Source organism: Rousettus aegyptiacus, unplaced genomic scaffold, assembly GCF_014176215.1.
Source record: "Rousettus aegyptiacus isolate mRouAeg1 unplaced genomic scaffold, mRouAeg1.p scaffold_m13_p_13, whole genome shotgun sequence".
Classification (NCBI taxonomy): Eukaryota; Metazoa; Chordata; class Mammalia; order Chiroptera; family Pteropodidae; genus Rousettus; species Rousettus aegyptiacus.
The window spans coordinates 75693427-75717995 of record NW_023416288.1 but is presented as its reverse complement, the minus strand read 5'-3'; the positions used below and the strand labels follow the sequence as shown (position 1 = coordinate 75717995).

Below are 24569 nucleotides of genomic sequence, written 5' to 3'. Positions count from 1 at the left end.
ATACATACCTTATACCTGTCACAAAAACTAACTCAAATTGATTATAGATCTAATTGTAAAAAACTGTAAACTTTCTAGAAGATAAAAGAGGAGAAAATCTAGGTGACGTTGGGTTTGGCAATGATTTTTTAGTATAAACATTAAAAGAACAATACAAAAAGAAAAAAAACCTGATAAGTTGGACTGTATTAAAGATAAAAACTTTTTGGGAAAGGACACTGTTTAAAAACCACAGAGCCAACAATCTGGAAAAATATTTGAAAATCACATATATATATATATATATATATATATATATATATATATATATATATAAAGGATTTGTATTCACAATACACAAAGAACTCATAACACAACAATTAGTAAAAATGGGCAAAAAATCTGAAGAGACACTTCACCAAAGAAGATATAGAGATGGTGGTTAGTGTATAAAAAGATACTCAGCAGCATATGTTATTATAAATTAAGACAACAGGAGATACCATTACATATTTATTAGAATAGTATTAGAATAGGGAAAAAAATCTAAATAATCACCTGTTGGCAAGGATGTAGAGCAACAGGAACTCTCATTAATTGCTGTTTGTAATGAAAAATGGTATAGCCACTTTGGAAGGCATTTTGACAGTTTCTTACAAAGCTAAACATAGTTTAATCATAGATCATATGATCTAGTACAAATGCTCTTAGGTATTTACACAACTGAGTTGAAAACTTTTGTCTACATATGCAAAAAATTGCATATGGATGCCTATGGTAGCTTTATTCATAATAGCCCCAAACTGAGAACAACAAAGATGTCCTTCATTAGGTAACTGGAAAGACTTTGATACATCCATACAATAGGATATTATTCAGCAATAAAATAAATGAGCCACCAAGCCACAGAAAGACATTGAGGAACCTGAAATGCATACTGTTAAGTAAAAGAAATCAGTTAGAAAAGATTACATACTGTATGATTCCAACTGTATGACATTTTGAAAAAGGCAAAACTATAGAGACACAAAAAATATCAGTGGTTGCCTGGATTTAAGAGGGAGAAAGAGGAGAATAAAAAGGTGAAGCACAAGAGATTTTTAGGGAAGTGATTCAATTCTGTATGAAACTATAAAGGGGGTATATGACATTCTACATTTGTCAAAAACCATAAACTGTAAAAAACAAAGAGTAAATCGTAATGTAAACTAAATTGGAAAAACATATCACAATAACATAAGATATTAATTGGAGAAACTGTTAGGCAAGCATATGAGAACTCTGTACTATCCCTCTTAATATTTCTGTAAATATCTCTGTTCTAAATTATGAAGTTTATTCACTTAAAAATATGTACATATTTAAAAAAGATTTTAAAAGGTAAATAAAACATTATGAAAAAGGAAACTCTAAGCCCAGATAGTTTTACCAGTAAATTACACTAAACACTTGAGAAAAATATATCAATTATATCCTATCTCTTACAGAAAATAAGAAGAATGACTAATTCTCATCTCATTTTATAAGGCCCTCATTATGCTGACACCAAAACCAGATAAAGACATTACAAGAAAACATGTAACCCTACTGAATATAATCACAAAAGCCCTTAACAAAATATTAAAAAATCAAATCCATAAATATGTAAAAAGGACAATATACAATTACGTAGTGTGGTATATCTGGAGAATGCAAGGCTGATACAACATTCATAAATAAAAGTCATTGTCATAGTATCAAATTCAGAAAAATAAAAAACAATTGTATCAGTAGATACAGAAAAAATATTTGAGAAAATACAGCATCCATTTGTGATGAAGGAAGGAAGGAAGGAAGGAAGGAAGGAAGGAAGGAAGGAAGGAAGGAAGGAAGGAAGGAAGGAAGGAAAGAAAGAAAGAAAGAAAGAAAGAAAGAAAGAAAGAAAGAAAGAAAGAAAGAAAGAAAGAAAGAAAGAAAGAAAGAAAAGATCTCCCCAAACTAAGAATAGATGGAAATTTTCTTAATTTGATAAAGTACAGATAGAACTAACATTGTACTTAATGTTAAAGGACTGAATGCTTTCTCTATATAGTCAGGAACAAGGCAAATGTGTCTACTTTCACCTCTTCTATTCAACATCATATAGAAAGTTCTAACTAGTCAGCCCAGTGAGGTAAGCAAAAGAAATAAAAGGCATACAAATTAGAAAGGAAAAGGTAAAACAGTGTTGATTTGCAGATGATATTGTCTACATCAATGATTCTCAGCCAGATATTTTGTGACCCATGGGTGCCTTTGACAATGTCTGGAGAGTAGGGGAGATGCTCATGACAGAGCCTTCCTCGACAAAAAAAATTATCTAGCCCTAACTTTAAGTAGGTCTGAGGTTGAGAAATCCTGGTCTACATAAAAATTCTCAAGGAGACTACATCAAAACTTCTAGAACAGTGTGAGTTTGGCAAGTCAGAGAATACAGGGTCAATATACAAATAACATTATATTTTCATACACTAGGTATGAGAAAAAATTAATAGTGCGAATTTATGGTTTATGTTCTTACTCTGCAATGTTCACTCTGCTTTGTGAATATAGGATGAGGTTAAAAATAACTTTGCAACTGCCAAACACTTTGTTTCTTATTTTAATCTTCTGAATTTTACACAAAAAGAAAGACTTGGTAAAGTATTTTTTGACATCACACAATTAATAAGGTGTTGAGTCAAGCTTTGAACCAAGGCATTTCAGACATGAAAGCTTACAGTCTTTATTATGTAATAATTCCTGCCATGTTAAAATCTACTCTAAGAAATTCATAGCTTAGACAATATTTTGAAAACTCTTTAACTACAGAAATGTTTTATTCTTTATTATTGAGAAATTAGTAAATTAATATTACTAATATTTTTACTTTAGATATTTTTTCTTCAAAGTTAAATTTTAAAATAATATTTTAACATAATTATACTATAGTTTATTTGAATTCCACGTATGAAATATTTAAACAATTTATACTTTATTTCTTACCTTTCTTTTTTTTAAAGAGATCAGGTCGAAGTAATGCCATTATTCTTTCTAATTTTATGCTTGTTATACTTTTAAAATCAGGGAAGAAGATATCAATAACCTTATTAACATTAGCCATATTCTCTTCAATATCACAAAACTCAGATAGATGTTGTCTTTCTATATAGTCTTGTAAACTGTTGAAATCCAAAATATAATTTAAGATTTTATAAAGTAAAGTTTAACAACCCCATGCCAGAAAATTAAAACGAGTAATATATTCATAAATAATTTAGGGTATAGTAAAACAAATAAAAATTTAATTTCACATAAAGATAAATTGTATCTCAAAATCTGAATCTGCATTGCCCAATGAACTCTGCTTGCTTCACCTTAGTGACTCCCTGGTACCCCACCCAACCCAACCTGAGCACCGCCTGCAGTTCTTTTGCAGTGGGAAACCAGGGTAAGCCTATGCTGCAGTCTTTCTTGGACAACTCTTAGGGGTCCATGGGCCCCAAGTAAGAGTCAGCTGGCTTCACTGTGCTCTATGTCTTTTGCTAAGTGGCCCCAGGATAAGCACTGGTACAAAATTTGAATCTGCATTAACCTGGTGAACACCACTCACCCCACCCTGGTGATTTTATGAGACCCTGCGACATCCAACTTGCATACCTCCTGAGGCTCTTTAGCAGGTGAACATTAGGGAGAGCAAGGAGGCAATATCAAGCCTTAAGGTGCCCTGGGAGTTTTGCTAAGCTATGCCAGGCCAGTACTAGTGGAAGTAGGTCTCATTTTTCAATGTGGTCTCTCCCATGTGCCTCCAGGTCCAGAAAAGGCAGCAATCAAATGCAGACTGCTTTGTAGCTCCTATCAGGCATCCCTAGGCAGGTCACAGGCAGCAGTTGATCTAGGCCTGCAAAGGTGTACATCCCAAAAGCCCCAGAAATGGCATACCTGGTAACCAGCTTCTGACCACAACAGAGCAACACTGATCAACCCTGCAAGTGGCACACTCAGCAAGTGGTCTCAGTAGGCACCAGTGCCCATTAGGATGAATCTCACTCCATGGGGTCAGCTACAAACAACAGCCCATATACCATGGTTATAGCCAATCTGCAGAACCAGTCAGCCTAAGGGTCAATTCCACCTACTGAAGTGCCAGCAGCAATCAAGGCTCAACTACACCAGGAATACACACACAGCTCATACAAGGGACAATCTTAGAGCAGCTGGCTCAAGTGACCATAGATACTGTGCCATTTGGTCCCTAGGGGCACCTACAACATAAGTGATACCTATTACTCTGCCAAGACTGGGAGACATAGCAGGGCAACCTAATACACAGAAAAAAAAAAAACACAAGAAGATAGTCGAAAGGAAAGGAAAGACAAAGAAACTTATTCCAAATGGAAGAACAGGATAAAACTTTAAAACTAAAATAAAGATAAAATAAAATAAATCATATGAGGCAGGTAATCTACCAGAGACAGAGTTCAAAACACTGGTTATAAGTGTGCTCAAGGAACTTAACGAGAACTTCAATGAAGAACTAGTAAGCATAAAAAAAGGATATAAAAATGATTTTTAAAATGTCAGAAATAAAAATACAATAACCGACATGAAGAATACACTAGAGAAAATCAAGTACACATTAGATGAAGCAGAGGATCATATCAGCCACTTGGAGACAAAGTAGCAGAAAACACCCAAATGGAAGAGCAAAAAGAAAAAGGAATCAAAGAAATGAGGATAAGTTTTAATGGACCTCAGGGACAACATCAAGCATAACAATATTTACATCATAGGAATACCGTAAGGAGAAGACAGAGAGGAAGAGATTGATAACCTATTTGAAGAAAAAAAATGACAGAAAACTTTTCTAACCTAATGAAAGAAATAAATAGACATACAAGTCCAGGAAGCACAGAGAGTCTCAAATACGATGAACCCAAACAGGTGCACACCAACACACGTCATAATAAAAATGTCAAAGATTACAGACATGTACAAGAATAAACTCAAAATGGATTAAAGACTTAAATGTAAGACCTGAAACCATAAAAATCCTAGAAGAAAACATAGGCAGTAAACTCTATGACACTGCTTTTAGTAATGTTTTTCCTGATATATCTCCTCCAGCAACGGAAACAAACAAAAAAGTTTTGCACAGCAAAGAAAACCATACCCAAAATGAAAAGACAACCTACAGAATGGGAGAAGATATTTACCAATGATACAACTAATAAGGGGTTGATATCCAAAATTTATAAAGAACTCATATGACTCAACACCAGGAAAACAAACAATTCAATTTAAAAATGGGTGCATGACTGAATAGACATTTCTCCAAAAAGGACATACAGATGAAACGATGCTTAATGTCACTTCATGATTAATCAGAGAAATGCACATTAAAACTACAATGGGATGTCACTTTACACCTGTTGGAACAGCCATCATCGATAAATCAAAAAATAACAAGTGTTGGTGAGGATATAGAGTAAAAAGAATACTCATGTACTGTTGTGGGATTGCAAATTGATACAGCTACTATGAAAAACAGTTTGGAGGTTCCTCAAAAAATTAAAAAATAGAAATAGCTTAGGGTCCAGCAATTCAATTTCCTGGTTATTTATTTAAATAAAACCAAAACACTAATTCAAAACGATATATTCACCCCTATGTTCACTGCAGTGCTATTTACAACAGCCAGGATACAGAAGCAACCTAAGTCCCCTTAATAGATGAATAGATAAAGAAGAAGTGGTCCACATATACAATGGAATATTACTCAGCCATATAAAGAAAGAAATCTTACCATTTGGGACAACATGGATGGACTTAGAGGGTATTATGCTAAGTGAAATAAGTCAGAGAGATTAAGAAAAATACCATATAATTTCACTTATATTTGGAATTCAAATAACAAAATATACTTAAAAAAAAAAAAACAGAAACAGACTCATAGATACAGAGAACAAACTGGCGAATGCCAGACATGAGGAGGTTCAGAGGGCTGAGTGAAAAGGTGAAAGGATTAAAAAGTACAGATTGGTAGTTACAAAATAGTCACAGGGACATAAATACAACATAGGGAATATAGTCAATAATATTGTTATGGCTATGTATGGTGACAGGTGGTTACTAGACTAATTGAGAGGATCACTTTGTAAATTACATAAATGTCCAATCACTGTACTGTACACCTGTTGTTCTGGAGGCAGCTGCAAAAACTGATACTCAGACAAACATGCTCCCCACCACTCCATGCTGCCTGCTTGTGGCCACTAATCTGAATAAACATGGGGCAAAGGCAAAAAGAATCTCTAAGTTTAGAAAAAAAATGCTGCGGACTTTGCCAAAACAAAATTAACACATCTCACTTCACCCGTACCCTGCCATTGCCTAAATTGCTCATCTTGTTACATGGGTATTGAACAATTGGAGACAACTGCATCTCAAAGTTGGTCGTAATGGAGATTTACCTGAAAAACAGCACCATGCAATATTGACTTCTTTTATATCACTTGGTACTAATGACTGTTTCACAGAATGCTTTTCGTATGGCTCAAAAATTCTGATGTGAAATCTAATATCTTTTTGAGCTAAACTCTGCCTACCCGAATCTTCTCTCTGACCTCTGATCCTTATTTTCTCTTAAAACTCTGACAGTAAGTAACACTATTTACAAAGACTATGTCAGCAGTCGATTTACCTTATGAGTCCCTCTATCCCACTTACTACTTAGATTAATATTGATTAGGGTCTCCCTGCTACCTGAAAACTAGCAGAAACAAGAAGATGTAGCTACTTAAGAAAAGCCACAACAATTCAGTAATAAGACAACAAGGAAAGTTCTAGAGATTCCCAGGCTGAAGGTGCAATGGAGATGGGCTTCCCAGCATGGAAAGACACACATCATGAAGCCTCAAGACAGCTGCTCTCATTATATTCCTGCTCACCCACTTTTCTTTTAGGCACAGCTCAGATAGCCTTTGTGTCAAACTGGATTTTCTGAGTCTTCAGACAAATAAAATGCACAGATAGCAGTGCATAAAACCAAGATTCTATAAATTATTTACATTGATTTTCAAATATTTGAAAACTCATTAACAAAAACATACAACTACTTAATTCCTAGCAATGTATAACCACTAACTACTTTAAGTAAAAGGGCAGAGTACATTTAATGTCTGTAGGACACAGGGAAGGTGGAAGTGAAATGTAGAGAGATGAGAGAAGACATGGGGTTGGAAGGAATTGTTCATGGCCATGATATACCCCTAGAACCCCAGCCCATGAGGCCAGACTGGTATGCCAAGGTGTAGAAAGACAAATGGAAAGTTCTTCCCTTGTTAATACTTTTGATATAAACATTCAGGACAATCCCAGCTTTGCTAAATATACCATATTTTAGATTGACTGGAAGAAATAATTACATTTTTGACATGAAATATTTGTCTTTAGATTTTGAGATATTTGGACACTACCTACTAAGACATTGTAAATGATAAATTACTGGTCTTGAGCTACCTGTCCCATTTCTCCATCACTGTAGGTGTGACCATTTCATGCTGATTCTCAGATGGTTCAAGTTCAGACTCGGGATTAGGTACAGTTTCTTTCCAGGGAGGATCTTGTTTATTTCCTTGAGATATAACTAGAATATAGCTTATGCCATTTGTCATTAAAGGGACAAAATCTTCAAAGTCAGGCTACAAAATAAAATGACAAACTGTTCAGACTCTTGAAATGTATAGACTAACATGACAGCCACTACCTAAATCAATTGGCATCTTCCCCTTCATGATTACTGGGCAAGGGGATGGTATCTTTATAAAGCTCCTATTAACAAACACATTTTTGAAGAAGTTTACAGTTAGCAGGGATTGATTTTAAAGACTAATAACTATCTAATAACTATCTCACACTTTAGAATGCTCCAAATCTTCTGGAGGGCTTATTAAAACACAGGTTTCTGGAGTCCAATCCCAGAGTTTATGATTCAGTAGGTTTAGGGTGGGGCCCAGGAATTGGATTGTCTCAAAAGTTCCCAGGTGATGGAGCTGTTCCAATTCCTTTCTGGGGCCAAAAAAGATGGTTTGAGTAGTTTAGCTAGTTTATAAAGTGCTGTTCAGCAGAACTTTCTGAGACAACAAACATGTCTTGTGCTCTTCAACATATGTAGTCATATGCAACTATAGATCATTTAAAATGTGGGTAGTATAACTGACACTCTGACTTTTTATTTAATTTTAATGAATTTAAATTCAGAAGGCCACATGTATCTAATGGCTACCATACTGGACAGTGCATTTGCACAAGCTCTGTCTCCTGACCCCCAAGCCAGTGCACTTTTCAATACATAGTGCTGTCATATTCCTTCAGGCTAGAGAGAATTTAAAAAATAGCTTGAGAGAAAGTCCTTTGAGTACAGAAAAAAAATTACAACTTTCTTGTGAAGTGTATGACAAGGAGTCTTCAAAATGGCATACAAATGTATAGAGATGGCCTGAATGAATATTCACTTCCAGAGCTGATACAAGGAGTTTTCAAGTAAGTAACATAAAGAGGTCATCACTCCAAAAGAACACAATCGGGTCATTCATTTTTGTTTGGCTACCACTATTTCTACTGAAGATTTCTCCAGAGACACCATCTTTGATATTACCATGATATGGACATCAACAGAACACCAAGAGCTTATTTTTTTGGTCACACTTATTCATTTGATTTTCTATAATGAAAATCTAAAATTATAAGAATCCACTGCATTTGAAAACACAGTGGCTTTTTTTTTTTTAACTTACTTTCTTACCTGGTCTGCTATTCGACTATAGAAGTCCCTTACTTGTTCTTCAGTGAGCACTCTCTTAGCCTCTGCTTCTATGACAAATCCTGCATTGATAATCTTCAATTAGAGAGTAGGGTCAGATCCAGATGTGTTGTGGGACCACGTGTAAAACAAATCAAGGACATTTGTTTTCTAGGCTTAACAAACCACCCAGATTTCACATAAAAACCTCATCATAATCCACAGGGTACTAGGTTTAAAGAGGCACAAAAATATGTAAACAAAGAAGGCCCTTGTCATGCCCCATAACATTTAAGTTTTCAAGGCTTAAACCAGAGACTTCACAATATTTCTATTATTTACATTAATTGCCTCAAAATATGAAAAAAATTTTTTGAAATTCAAGGAAAGATATTATAGCTTCTGAATCACTCATAAAGACATAAATTTACAAGTACTGGGGTGATGCCAGAAGTATGGCAGAATGAGAGATATCCCCAGATCTCTCTCTCTCTCTTTGAAATAACAATAAGCCGAACATCTAAAACTCGACAACAACAACAACAACAACAACAACAACAACAACAAACACTCAACTGCACACCAGCACATCTGAGCAAGCAATATACGAGTAAGAGCTATGACAGGTCAGAACCGCTTGAGTAGGGAGGTAAACCGGAAGAAACAAAGAAGTTGCCTCTCACATCTGGAGCTCCTGCAGGAGGATGGGGAGAAGAGAAGGTTCAGCAGGTACCCTGAATAGCCCTGCCTGAGAGTTGTGAGCCCCACGCAGTGGCAGAGCCCAGGGATCAGGGCAGAAAGCAGAGAAGTGGAAATGGTAGAGAAGCAACAGCTGATTATTACCAGCCAAGGTTGCAAAATGCGAGGCTGAGCTACAACTCCCATCCTCCAACCCAGAAGGCACCTTTTCCCATATCATTCAATCCCCAAAACTGCAGAGCCCCAGGGGAATCTGAGTAAACACTACCGAAACTATCGCTAACACTGACAGGGACTGAACTGAGGGTAGCGATCGTGATTAAACATTTACATACACACACAAAAAAGCATTATTAAGGCTTTGTATAAAGCAGCGATCCAAGAGGCTTAGATGCCACCTACTGGAAACCAAAAGAAAAATGCCTTGTTAGCAACAGGCTAAAGAGTGACCTTTATATAATGAATCTCTTTTTTTCTGGAAAAAAAAGCAGAATACATTTCCATTAATGCCCAGGCAGAGAAAGAGTCTTTTAAATGCCATGAACAGCCAAGGTGGCATGTCATCTCAGAAAGAAAGAGAAAAATCTCCAGAAAATAAGCTTACAGACATAGAAATATGCAACTTAAATGACAGATAATTCAAGATGGTACTTCTAAAAAACTCGATGAGATCCAAAATAATTCACACCAACACTTCTAGAAATTGAAAAAACCACTAGATCAGCAAAATGTTTTTTTGTTTTGTTTTGTTTTGTTTTGTTTTTGTTTTAGCAAGGAGACTGAAACCCTTAAAAAGAACCAAATAGAACTTCTGGAGATGAAGGCCATACTAAAAGAGATGATGAATGAAATAGCAAGCTTAGGAAATAGAGTCAATCTAATGGAAGAAAATATCAAAGACAGAATTCTAGAAATAAATCAGAAGAAAGAAGAGAGAAACTGAAGAATGAAAAATAATAAAAAAGAAATAAAAGAACTAGCTGATACCATCAGGAGAGGAAACATAAGACTGATGGGTATTCTTGAAGGGGAGGAAAAGGAACAGGGATTAAAAAGCATTCTCAGACAAATAGTTGATGAAAATTTCCCAAATCTAAGGAATGAACTAGAGCTTGGAATTCAAGAAGTCAACAGAACACCCAATTATCTCAACCCAACAAGTCCTTCTTCAAGACACATTATTAAAATTATCAAAAATCAATGACAAGAAAGAATTCTCAGGGCAGCCAAGGAAAAGAATATGGTAACTTATAAAGGAAAACCCATTAGAATATTGTCAGACTTTTTAGCACAAATCTTACATGCAAGAAAGCAGTAGAATCAAATGTTCAAACTAGTAAATGAAAGGAACTACCAGCCAAGAATAATGTATCCAGAAAAGCTCTCCTTTAGATATGAAGAAGAAATAAAGTCCTTTCCAGACATACAAAAATTGAGGGAAATTTCCATTACGAGACCTGCATTACAGAAAATACTAATAAGATTCAGCTCACCTAAAACAAAATGACAAAGAAATACATAATTATGAGTAAGGTGATTAGCAGACAGAGAGAAGCAGGAGAGTGCAACCCTTACTAAGAACAGAACATTATAAGCTTAAACAATAAGAAAAGATTTGCTATAGCAAGATAGTAATAAACATTCAGCATACACAGGGACAAATTGAGACAATAAGAAAAGAAAATGGGAGGATTTGAAAATCCAAATTAATGAAAGGAAATGGAGATGAGGCACACACAGAAGAAAATGGACTACTATCTATATATAACTATCCTTTACATATTTGTAATGGTAACCACACACCAAAGATTCAGAAGCAAAGTATATAGCATAAAACAAGGAAAATAAGAAGAAAAATCAACATAACTAGACAAAATAAAAAAAATAGAAACACAAGGACAGGGAAGCAATGGAAACACTGAGCTACCAGAAAGCAAAAGATAAAATGGCTATAAGAAAACCTCATATTTCAATAATCACTCTAAATGTAAATGGACTGAACTCACTAATAAAAAGGAACAGAGTGCAGATTGGCTCAAAAAACAAAACCCAACCACATGCTGCCTCCAGGAGACACATCTAAATTCAAAAGACAAATATAGACTCAAAGTGAAAGAGTGGAAAATGGCATTCAGAGAAAAGAGGGAGCAACAGTATTAATAGACTTCAAAATAAAAAAGGTAAAGGAAGATACTGAGGGACACTTCATAATGATAAAGAGTCATGCACAAGAAGATGTAACATTTATTAATATATATGTTCCTAATCAAGGAGCCCCGAAATATATAAAACAATTACTAACATAACTAAAGGGAAAAACAAACTAAAACACAATCATAGTGAGAAACCTAAATACCCCACTGTCAGATATGGACAGATCTTCCAAACAGAAAATCAGTAAGAAAATAATATCTTTAAATTACAGATTAGACAGACTGGACATAATTGACATTTACAGAGCCTTTGATCCCAAAACAGTTGCTTATACACTATTCTCTAATGCACCTGAAACATTCTCAAGATTTGACCACATACTGGGACACAGAGATAGCCTCAACAACTATAAGAAATTTGGTATCATACCAACCATATTCTCTGATCATGATGATTTGAAGCTGGAGATCAACAGCAAAAAGAAAGTGAGAAGAACCATAAATACATGGAAATTAAACAACATTGCTACTGAAAAAATGACTGGGTCAAGGAATAAATAAAGAGACCAAGGGATACATAGAAAAAAATGATAATGATAGTACACCATATTAAAACTTTTGAGATATAGAAAAAGCAGTAATAAGAGGAAAATTCATATCATTACAGACCTAACTCAACAAGAATGAGCCCAAATAAACAACCTAACATATCATCTTAAAAGCTAGAAAAGAAAGAACAAATGAAGCCTAAAATCAGTAGAAGGAAAGAAATATACAAAATTAGAGAAGAATTAAGTGAAATTGAAATCAAACAAACAAACAAAACAATAGAAAAGTAAATGCACAAAGAAGAGCTGGTTCTCTGAGAAGTTTAATAAAATTGACAAACTCCTTGGCTAGACTCACTAAAGAAAAAGAGAAAAGACACAAATAAACAAAATCAGGGACTAACGAGGAGAAATTACTACAGACACCACAGAAATACAAAGGATCATATAAAAATACTATGAAAAAGTAACTGCACAAAATTTAATAACCTAGAAGAAATGGATAAGTACTAAAGATACAACCTTCCTAGACCGAATTAAGAAAAACTAGAAAATCTAAATAGACTGATCAGCAGTATGGAAATTGAAACATACATTAAAATCTTCTAAGAATTAAATTCCAGGACCAGATGGCTTCACCAGTGAATTCTACCTAACATTCAAAGAAAATTTAATACCTATTCTCTTCAAACTCTTCCAAAAAATTGAAGAGGAAGCAATACTTCCTAACTCATTTTATGAAGCCAATATTATCCTGATACCAAAACCTGTTAAAGATAACACAGAAAAAAGAAAACTACAGACCAATATCTCTCATGAACACTGATGCAAAAATTCTAAATAAGATACTAGCGAACTGAATACAGTAACATATTAAAACAATTATACGCCCTGATCAAGAGGGCTTCATCCGGGAGCACAGGGATGGTTCAACATATATGAATTGATTAATGGGATACACCACGTAAACAAATGAAAAAACAAGAATCATGTTATCATATTAATAGATGCAGAAAAAGCCTTTGACAAGATACAGCATCCATTTATGATCAAAACACTTAACAAAATCGGTATAGAAGAAAAGTGCCTTAACATAATAAAAGCCATATATGACAAACCTTCTGTCAACATTACATTTAATGATGAAAAACTAAAAACCTTCTCTCTAAGATCAGGAACCAGGGAAGGCTGTCTACTATTGCCACTGTTACTCAGTTAATACTGGAGATGCTAGTGAGTGCAATCAGACAAGGAAAAGGTATAAAAGACATTCAAATAGGAAATGAAGAAGTCAAACTGTCACTATTTACAGATGGCATAATTCTCTACGTGGAAAACCCTAGAGACTCCACAAGAACCCTACTAAAAACAATAAACAAATACAGCAAAGTTTTTGGATCAAAAATCAATGTTCAAAAATCCATAGCATTCCTATACTCTAATTATGAAGTGTCATAAAAAGAAGTGGAAAAAATAATCCCTTTTGCAATTTCAACAAAAAGAACAAAACATGTGAAAGATGTATACAATAAAAGCTATAGGACCCTATTATAAGAAGTTAAAGAAGATATAAAGAAATAGAAGGATATTCCGTGTTCTTGTATTGGAAGAATCAATATAGTTAAAATGACCTTATTACTCAAAGCATTATACAAATTTAATGTAATCCCCATCAAAATCCCATCAGTATGTTTTAAAGAAATAGAACAAAAAACATCTGATTTTTATGGAAGCACAAAAGACCACAAATTGCCAAAGCCATCTTGAGCAAAAGAGAACAAGGCTGGAGGCTCACTCTGTCCAACTTCAAATTATACTACAAAGAAGCAATAATCAAAATGTCATATTAGTGGCAGAAAAACAGATACATAGACAAGTGGACAGAATCAAGAGTCCAGAAGTAAACCCATATTTATATGAGCAAATAATTTTTGACAAAAGAGCCAAAAACATACAGTGGAGAAAGGAAAACATCTTCAATAAATAATGCTGGGAAAACTGGAAAGCCACCTGCAAAAGAATGAAACTAGACTGTTGTTTATGACCACACTCAAAAATTAACTTGAAATGGATTAAGGACATAAATACAAGATCCGAAATGATAAATTGCATAGAAGAAAACAGAGAAACTAAACTCAAGGACCTTGGACTTCAAAGAGGATTTTATGAATTTGATCTCAAAGGCAAGGGAAATAAAAGCAAAAATAAATGAATGAGATTACATCAAACTAAAAAACTTCTGCACAGCAAAAGAAACTGTCAGCAAAGTAAAGAGACAACCATCTGAATGGGAAAATATATTTGCAAGCAACACCTCCCATAAGGATCTTATGTCCAAAATATACAAATAACTCATGCAACTCAATAACAACAACAAAACCAAACAATCCAATTAAAAAGTGGGCAGAGGTCCTGAATAGAAACTTCTCCCAAGAAAGGATACCAATAGCCAACAAACATATGGAAGGATGCTCAACATCGCTAGCTATCAGGGAAATGCAAATCAAAACCACAGTGAGATACCATCTTACACTTGTTAGGATAGCTATTATCAACAGAACAAGTAATAACAAGTGTTGGAGAGGACACTGGAAGGACTGGAAAACAATACAGAGGTTCCTCAAAAAACTAAGAATTGATCTAACATATAATCCAGCAATCCCTCTATTGGGTATTTACACCAAAGAACTGAAAACATATATCTGAAAAGATATTTGCACACTGATGTTCATAGCAGCATTATTCATGGTGGCCAGGACATCAAAGCAACAGAGTGTCCTAAAATAGATGATTGTCAAAAGAAGCTGTGGTACATATATACAATGGAATATTAATCAGCCATAAGAAGAGATGAAATGTTGCCATTTTTGATAACATAAATGGACCTTGAGATAATTATGGTCAGCAAAATAAGCCAGACAGAAAAGGTTTAAAACCACACAATATCACTTACATGTGGGACATAAACCTAAAAGCAATAAACAAACAGGATAAGCAAATAGAGACTCATAGACACCGACAATAGACTAGTGGTTTTCAGGTATGGGGGCGGAGAGTAGGGAGGTAGATGTGGTAAAAGGTTAAATATGTTGTGACAGAAAGAAATCTAACTATGGATGGTAGACACGCAATGCAATATATAATATATATATATTATATAAATATACTTTACTGTTGAATTGTACACTTGAAACTTACTAGATTTTGTTCACCAATGTCACCCTAATTTAAAAAAAAAAGATTACAAGTACTTCTTAACCATCTATTTTCAAAATTGTTTTAACTTTTTAAAAGCTTTACTGTGGTAAGGCTAAAACTCATAATCTATTATATTTTACTGTTTTAGCAATAAAAATATCCAAGTTATGGCAAAGGACAGAATTTAAGAGTTAGCTATGATTTACTCGTCTTAAAGAAAATTTAATTTAATAATAAATTGTGTTTGCATGTCACTCAAATAAAATGTAACAAATAGAAATTTGAGGCAAAAATGACAAGTCCAATGAAGTCCTAAACAATTAAATATAAGTGTACTGGTCCAAAGCGAGTTAGTAATTACATTATACAATACCGATAATTTGAGCTCATTTTGATTCGGGACTACCCAACACCAGATGCTTCTGCTTCTATCATGAAAGCAAGCAATGTCCTGGTTCTGTGGGCTTGGTTGATATTGCAGAGTTGTATTTACAGTTTAATGACCCATCTCCTAACACTCCAATTTAATAATTCTTAAATACTCATATCATTTCTGTTAAGTTACTGAGTGTCTGACAAAAAATAAAATAAAATTCAAGCAACATTTAAACTTAACTTGTCCTTTACTATAGTTGAAAAATGCAGTGTGTTCATTTTTTTTTATTCAAAACATTTTCAATTTTTATGTCTTATTAGTTATGTATCCTTTTACTGTATATTCCATAAAAGTGAGGTATTTAGTAGATATTCATAATTTATATTTCTCAAATGTTGCTTACTATGTCAAAAAAAATTCAGATAAACTGATGAATAATAGTATTGTCTCAACTAAAGAACTACATAATTTTGAAAATCTTCACTATCGTAGCTATTAAAACATACTCAAATAGAGAACAATAAACCATGTATATGTGATATTATTTTTCAAAACTTTATAAAGTATAAGCAATAGTCTGGTTAAGATAGTGGAGTAACTAAACACTGTGCTTGTTTCCTCCCATGACAACACTAAAATTGCAACTAAATTATAGAACAATCGCCCTGGAAAATCAGCCACTAAAAGTGCCTTCACAGATGGACAGAACTCCTGTAACTAAGAACATAAAGAAGAAACCACATGGAGACTTGTAGGAGGATCCACACCCACATGTGGTGTTTGAGCATCAGAATGGAATTTTTTGTGGCAAAGGTCCCATTTGAGGAGTGAAGGGCCCCAGGCCCACACCAGGATCCCAAGCCCAGGGTTTCAGTGCCAGAAAGAGGAGTCCCTACAGTATTTGAAAATGAAAGCTGTTGTGGTGCATTCAAATATAAGACCCACAGAGACAATTGAGATTAATTATGAGCCTTTATTAGCCAGCCGGCGACTGACTCTCTCCACCATGCAGGGTCAGAGAATCAGCCCCGAGCTTCCAGAGGACACAGATTATAAAGCCTAAACCCACATCCTGGTGGCCCTTTGATCAAGCAAGCAAACAGATTACAAGAGCAGAAGTTGGCTGTTAGTTTCTAGTACAAAGATATATTGTTTTTAGGAGACTCTTAAATCTTAGGCAAGTAGGGCCTGGTAGACAGTTTTGTTATCTGCATCCTGGTGGTGATGTTGTTTTTCTTGGGAGCTGGTGCCTGAAGATATCACTCCCTGTCTTGTCCTTGTGACTAGCTTACTGGAGAATTCTTCACTTTTCTAAAACCAGCAGGGATTCTGCCCTTCCAAGTGAGAAGAAGGCTGCTGGAAAATGATATAAACACTTAAAGAACCAATACACAGACTTACTTGCTTGCGTGAACTCACCCCAGGCTCTGGTGGAGGGATGCTGACTTGGGAGGCACCAGAGACACCTAAGGAAAGGGTGAGGTTCATGGCTGCAGAACAAGGACTAGTGAAATAGCCAACGTTATCCATTGTCGGGCTCTCTTCCCGCATCACGGGTGAGCCAACAGCACATTGCCTATGTTGTACTCTCCCCTACATGGCCAAATCTGAAACTGCACTGGCCTGGTGAACTTTACTCACTCCAGCCTGGTGACTCCTTGGTACCCTGTCCCACCCAATTCCTGCACCACTGACGGCACTTTCAGTGGCTGGGCAACCAGCCCCACCCAATGCACCACAGAGGTCTCTTTCAGCAGCAAACAGCAGGCCTTAGCTCACATACCTGAGGCATTTTTGGTGGTGGGAAACCCATGCTAACAGTCTTTCTTGGACAACTCTCAAGGATCTGTAGGCACAAGGTGAGTGGCAGCTGGCCTTGGTGTGCTCTGAGACTTTTGGGACGGGCCCCAGCTTAGAACTGGCACCACAACTGAACCTTCATTAAGCTGGTGAAAACCACTCAACCTACCCTGGAGACTACCCGGGATCCTAGAGCACCCAATTCAAGTATTGCCCGAGCTTTTCAGCTGCTGAGCCTTATAAGTAGCCTTTTGCAGAGCTACCCCAGGCCCAGTACTGGTGGATGCTGGCCTCAGTTCTCAGCATGGCCTCTCACACATGCCTCCAGATCCAGCACAAGCAGTGAACAATCATTGATAACTTTGTAGGTATGACCAGATAGCCCTGGGCCAGTCACAGGCAACAGCTAACCTTGGCCTGCATGGGAGCCTCTCCCAAGAGGCTCAGAACAAACATACAGGAGGCAGGCTTCGGGTAATAACACAGCATTACCCAATTAGCTCTGTAAGCAGCACACCCAAAGTGTGATCTCAACAGGCACAGGAACCTGCAAATCCCACTCTGTGGAGTCAGCCCCTTCATAGCAGCTCATATGTGAGTGTGGCCAATCCTCACAGCCAGTCTCCCTGAGAGTCAATCACACTCATTGATGTGCCAAGAAAAATCAAGGCTCAACTACAATAAGAGGGCACATATACCCACAAAAGGGACACTCTTGGAGCACATGGTACAGGCGATCAGGGAGACTATGCCACTGGGCCATACAGGACATCTATTGCATAAGATTACCAGCAAAGATGGAGTGACATAGGAGATCTATGAAAAAGAGGTGGCCAAAATGAAGAAACAAAGAGACATGTCTCAAATGAAAAAACAAACGAACAACAGCAACAACAACAACAACAACAACAACAACAAAAAGGCAGGAGAAAACTCCAGAGAAAGAACTAAACGAAATGGAGGCAAACAACCTACCAGAGACAGAGTTCAAATAACTGGTTATAAGTATGCTTAAGAAATTTACTGGGAACTTCGATAAAGAATAGTAAGCACGAGAAAGGACCATAAAAAAGAACCAGTCAGAAATAAAAAATACAGTAACAGAAATTAAAAAAAAAAATACCCTAGAATGAATAAACAGCAGATTAGATGAAGCAGAGGGTTGAATCAACTATTTGGAAGATAAGGTAACAGAAAATACCTAATTGGAATATCGACAACAAAACAACTTTTAAAAAATAAGGATAATTTAAGGACTCTCTGAGACAGTATCAAGCACAACAACATTCACATCATGGGAGTACCAGAAGGAAAAGACAGAGAGCAAGGGATTGAGAACCTATTTGAAGAAATAATGACTGAAAAGTCCTCTGACCTGGTGAAAGAAATAGATACACAAGCCCAAGAAGCCCAGAGAGTCCCAAACAAGATGAACCCAAACAGGTGCACACCAAGATACACCATAATTAAAATGCCAAAGATTATAGACAAAGAAAATCTTAAAAGCAGCAAGAGAAAAGCAATTATTTACCTACAAGGAAGCTCCTATACAACTGTCAGCTGATTTTTCAACAGAAACTTTGCAAGCCAGAAGGAACTGTCACAAAATATTCAAAGTGATGAAAAACAAGAATCTACAACTAAGATTACTCCATCCAGAAAAATTATCATTTAAAATTGAAGGAGAGAAAAAGAGATTCCCAGACAAAAAAAAAGTAGAAGAAGTTCATCACCACCAGACCAGTATTACAAAAAACATTAAAAGGACTTCTTTGTGAAGAAAAAAGAGAAGGAAAAAGAGAACATGAATACTAATAATAAAATGTCAATAACTGCATACCTATCAATAATCACTTTAAATGTAAATGCATTAAATGCTCCAATCAAAAGACATAAGGTAGCCAAATGGATAAGAAAGCAAGACCCAAACATATGCTATCTATAAGAGACCCACTTCAGATTGAAAACACACAGAGACTAAAAGTAAAGGGATAAAAAAGGATATTTCATTCAAATAGAAACAAAAGAGCTTGGGTAGCAATACTTATATCAGACAAAATGCTTTAAAAATGACTATAATAAGAGACAAAGAAGGACAATACAAAAGATCAATAAAACCAAGAGCCAGTTCTATGAAAAGATAAACAAAGCTGACAAATCTTTAACCAGACTAATGAAGAAAAAAGAACCAAATAAATAAAATCAGAAATGAAATGGTAGAAGTGACAACTGACTCCACACACATACAAAAGATTATAAGAAAAAATAAGATCAGCTATTACATACCAACGAATTGGACAATCTGGAAGAAACAGATACATTCCTACAAACATACAAGATTCCAAGACTGAATCAATAAGAAACAGAAAATCTGAACAGACCGATTACTACTAATGAAGACGAATCAGTAAACAAAAAACTCCCAACCAACAAAAGTCCAGGACCAGATGGCTTCACAGGTGTATTTTAACAAACATGCAAAGAATTAACTCCTTTTCTCAAACTATTCCAAAAATTTAATTTCCATTTTCTGATATTTATCCAAAGAAAACCAAAACACCAATTCAAAAAGATATGTACACCTCTATGTTCACTGCAGTGCTATTTACAATAGCCAAGATATGGAAGCAACCTAAGTGTTCATCAATAGATGACTGGATAAAGAAGTAATACATATATTCAATGGAATATTACTCAGTCATAAAAAAGAATCTTGCCATTTGGGACAACAAGGATGGACCTAAATGGTACTATGCTAAGTGAAGTAAGTCACACACAGAGAGAAAAATATCACATGATCTCACTTCTATGAGTAATCTAAAGAACAAAACAAACAAACAAAAAAAACAAAACAGAAGAAAAATAAAATAAAGTTGTAGCAATATATGGGAAACTGAGGAACAGTCTAGTGTCCCCCCTCCTTCATACACACCAAAATCTGGGGGATAAAAGGGAATATACTTTGAGAGTGATATTAATTAAATCAACTCATAATTGGAAGATAACCCATAGACCATCTACTTCATTGTAGTTTAATCAATGATAATGATGGCATAGCTAAAGAAAGAATGCATGACAGAAAGTTCAAGAAACGCCCAACCACCACTGACAGCTCTCCTTTATTGCACATGCAACATTCTTTTGAATTCTAATATAATTTTATTTTTTCAACACAAAGTCATCCTTGTGAGGTTAGTAAACTATAGCTTTTTGTTAAAATCTGGCCTACAACTTATATTTGGAAATAATGTTTATCGTAACACAGCCACACACATTTGTTTACATAGTGTCTGCTGCTGCTTTCTCCATAAGATGACAGAATTAAGCAGTTTTGACAGATATTATATGTTCCACAAACTTGAAAATAGTTACCATCCCATCTGGCCCTTAATAGAAAATGTCTGCTAACCTTTGAATGGCAATGCAATTTTCTTCTAAAAGAATTTATTTGGGCTCTAAAGCAAAACATTAAATGCTTCCTTAAATTATCGTATATCTAAAAAGGACCATACATTCATGACAATATATAGCTAATAAAGCAAGCTAATGTGAGCTTATAACAAATTTGCATTATTAATAACTCAACTCAAAGAACATTCACTACAATTCAATATAAGAACTATAATTTTATCATTTTTTATGGGATGCCAATAGAACAGAATTATTTAAATAAGTTTGCTTGAGTAGGTTTAGTCTTTGTAAGGATGAAACACTCAAAGCCTTTAGAAATATCAAAAATTCATCATATTCTATTTTACTCTAAAAGATGTTTGTCTCCAAATTGACAATTAAGGGTTTTTTTGTAATTAATTTAAATTATTATTGCAAAATATTACTTACTTTTCGTTTAATTTCTACTGTTTTTCCAGTAACCACAGCCTCGGGTTTGATAATAGCAATACTGTATAGTTGCTCTAGGAAAAAATTAATAGGAGAATTTCATTTTCTTGGCACAAAGTCTAGATAATAAAGGATTTGGCAATTAAAAATATAAACTACTAATGTCCAGTGAATTTTTATCCATTGACAGTTTTGTTCTTATTTTGGCATTTCAACTATCAAAGAGTTTCTACTTAGAGTGCAATTCCTACATTTGCATGCAACAAAAACATTCACAAGAGTGTGTGGTTAATAGGCAAAAAAAAAATGAGTATGTGGGCACTAATTCTTTTGCTACAATTCACATACATTAGTATTGCACCCAGGAACCATCCGGCTCATTACACACTAATGGATTTAACATTATAAATTTATCCACATTTATGTACCCATTAGATGTGTTCGCCTCTGCTCCCTCTGGAGTATGAACACATACTCATATGCCCACACAGACAATCAATTAAAGGCAGGAAATTATTAATTATAAAGTAAACTTGGATTGTGGGTCATCAAGAAAAATTATTTTCACAAGTTTTTGGAAGATGATGAACCTCTGAATGGTTATCCAGGCTCAGAGATCAAATAGAAGGGAGGGGGAGCAAAAGAGGTTGCTTTTTAATAGTTGAATCTCATATTGTGCAAGTTATTTATCCTACTGGTTCCATATCAGTTACACTGATGTCATTACCAGCTCTTTGCTGTTTCAAGTAGTACTCTAATGAACATTAATGTACACAAATTCCTTGCCATTACTTTAAATTTACTTACCCAAATTTTCAGATGATGCTTCCCCAGCATTTTCTGTATCTGAGTCTGCAAGTAAAATTTCATTATACTATGGAAGAGAAATGCAAATAAAATAGTTATATTTTAATATCACAGTGAAGAGTTCTTAGAACTTTTTTCTAATAAATATTTATAATCCAGAGGACAGAAGAGAAAGTAGGTATGTACCTGTACTTATCTAACACTACTTTTCCCAAGCTTTCCACTAAAATAAAATAGGAATGTTTAAAATGGTTGGGGTAGGGGAATTATCAGAAATAATTTATATATGCTATATGGAAATGATTAAAAACCATAAAGTCTTAAAACTTAAGGGCACAAGGAATAAAATAAGAAAGAAACAAATTAAGAAAACAATAAATAAATAACTATATTGAAGATTAAAAGTGCTTTCGATAAGTTTCAAGATCCATTCCTAACCATTACAATTAGTAAATTAAAAACAGAAAGATACCACCTTATTTTTTTTAGTCTTGTTCGAAAACATAGTCATTTTTTTTACTATATTGCAGAACACTAGGAAGAATAGGAGAAGTCCTTATTAATTGCTTAAGAAGCCCTGAAAGTACTGCTGTGATTCTGTGAACTCCCCAACACAAGGTCTGTATATTTACATATATACATTTTTTTTGTCAAGATAATTCAGAACTTCAGATTCTCAATGGAATAAACATTCAAAAATATTTGTAAATACTGGAAGCGTTCACTCTTATTATAATCAGGATTGAGATAATTATGAAAGCTCTAACTTCAAATTGATCTGACTCCATATTTACTGGACCTGTGTTGGCCAATAGAGTAGCCACTAACCACTTAAGCCTATCTGAGCACTTGAAATGAGGTTAGTTCACATTAAGATGAGCTGTAAGTAAAAAATACACAGCATATTTCAAAGATTTAATGCAAAAAAAAAAATGAATGTAGAATACCCTATTTTTTTATATTAAGTATATCTTTAAATGAGAATCTTTTGAATATACCAGATTGATTAATTTTATGTTTAATTTTTTTTAATTTCTAATCTGACATGTAAAATATTATATTATGTATGTGGCTCACGCCATGGTTTATATTTTATTACTATAGGATAGGGTTATTCTCAACAAGGCAATTAGATAAGAAAGCTAAATAACAGACGTGTCCAACAAAATGGAATAATATAAAATAAACATGATATCATAAATTTCTTATATACCCACGGCTATTAATTAAAACAAGATATCATTCTGTAAGAACAGCAAGAACAACAAGAACAACAGTGCACATAGAGAAACCTGGATAAAATACAGCAACTAGGAGAACATGTTTAGGAGTCATTCTGTCTGAATTCAAATTCTCATATCACCACCTCCTAATTGCCTGTTTCTGCAGAAATTAGTTAATATTTTTAAGCATTGTCTTATCATTTGTAAATATAAGATTTCTTGAGGTTCCAGTTCATGATGGCAACATAAAAGGCTCCTGAACTCACCTCTTCCCATCCTCCCATAGACGCACAAAATCTCATCTACATGTGGCCCAATTCCCTCTGGAAGAAATCTGGAAACTAACTAGCTGAGTGACTCCTACACATTAAACAAATGAGAAAAAAACACACACATTGAAATGAGTAGGAAAGGTTAAGACACAATCTCACCATAAACGCCACGACATATAATTGGGAGAGAACTCACAACTCACAGTATTTCCCTGAGGAGTGAAGGGTTTAGACTCAACATCTAGGACCCCAAATTTTAAGACTTCCAACAGAGATTGGTTCCCAAAAGCCTACCTCTGAAAGCCAACTAGGGCTTGCGTCCACAAGATCTATAAGACTAAAGTAAATGAACAATTCTTAACAGGCTCTTGAAGACTCATTGTGGCTACCATCCCAAGGTTCAATATAGAGGCAGCAGATTGAAATGACCAGTTTTTCCCTGAAAGATGCCTGTTTGGAAATCTCATGCGCTATAGTCCGAGGGTCAGTATTCTAATTTAACAAGGGTTTAAAGGCTGACCGGAATGCTCTCCAGAGACTGAAGAGGCCAGTAGGAGCTATCAAGTGTGCTCCCTCTGCTCTACTCCAGATTACTGGTGTCTCCCTGGAGGAAGCTTGTGCACATATCTGGTGCTCTGGATTTCATAGCTGCTACCCAAGGGACAAATCCTTTGGTCACTTGGCTCTTATGGACAGAAGAACTTGAGTTCACAGGTCTCACGGGACTGCAGCAAACAGTAAAATAGTTCTTGACTGGCTATCCATCAGGGCACAGCAAGAAGGCAGCAGTCAGAGGCACCCAACTCCTAATGTTACCCTGAGGGATCCTATTTGCATGTCTTGGGGGCTGCAGCCTGGGTCAGGCCTCTAGTTT

At 35.1% G+C, this 24569-nt stretch overlaps 1 protein-coding gene across 1 annotated transcript in view; it reads right to left on the bottom strand.

Annotated features, from left to right (window-relative positions):
- NME8 (NME/NM23 family member 8) overlaps positions 1-24569 on the bottom strand; it is a 50185-nt gene that overhangs the window by 7322 nt on the left and 18294 nt on the right. The window contains exons 7-11 of the mRNA XM_016138053.2: positions 22201-22267; positions 21394-21467; positions 8783-8875; positions 7498-7679; positions 2983-3158 (exon numbers count right to left, since the gene is read on the bottom strand). Of these exons, the coding sequence (XP_015993539.1) occupies positions 2983-3158; positions 7498-7679; positions 8783-8875; positions 21394-21467; positions 22201-22267 (592 nt within the window). The remainder of the gene's footprint in view (positions 1-2982; positions 3159-7497; positions 7680-8782; positions 8876-21393; positions 21468-22200; positions 22268-24569) is intronic.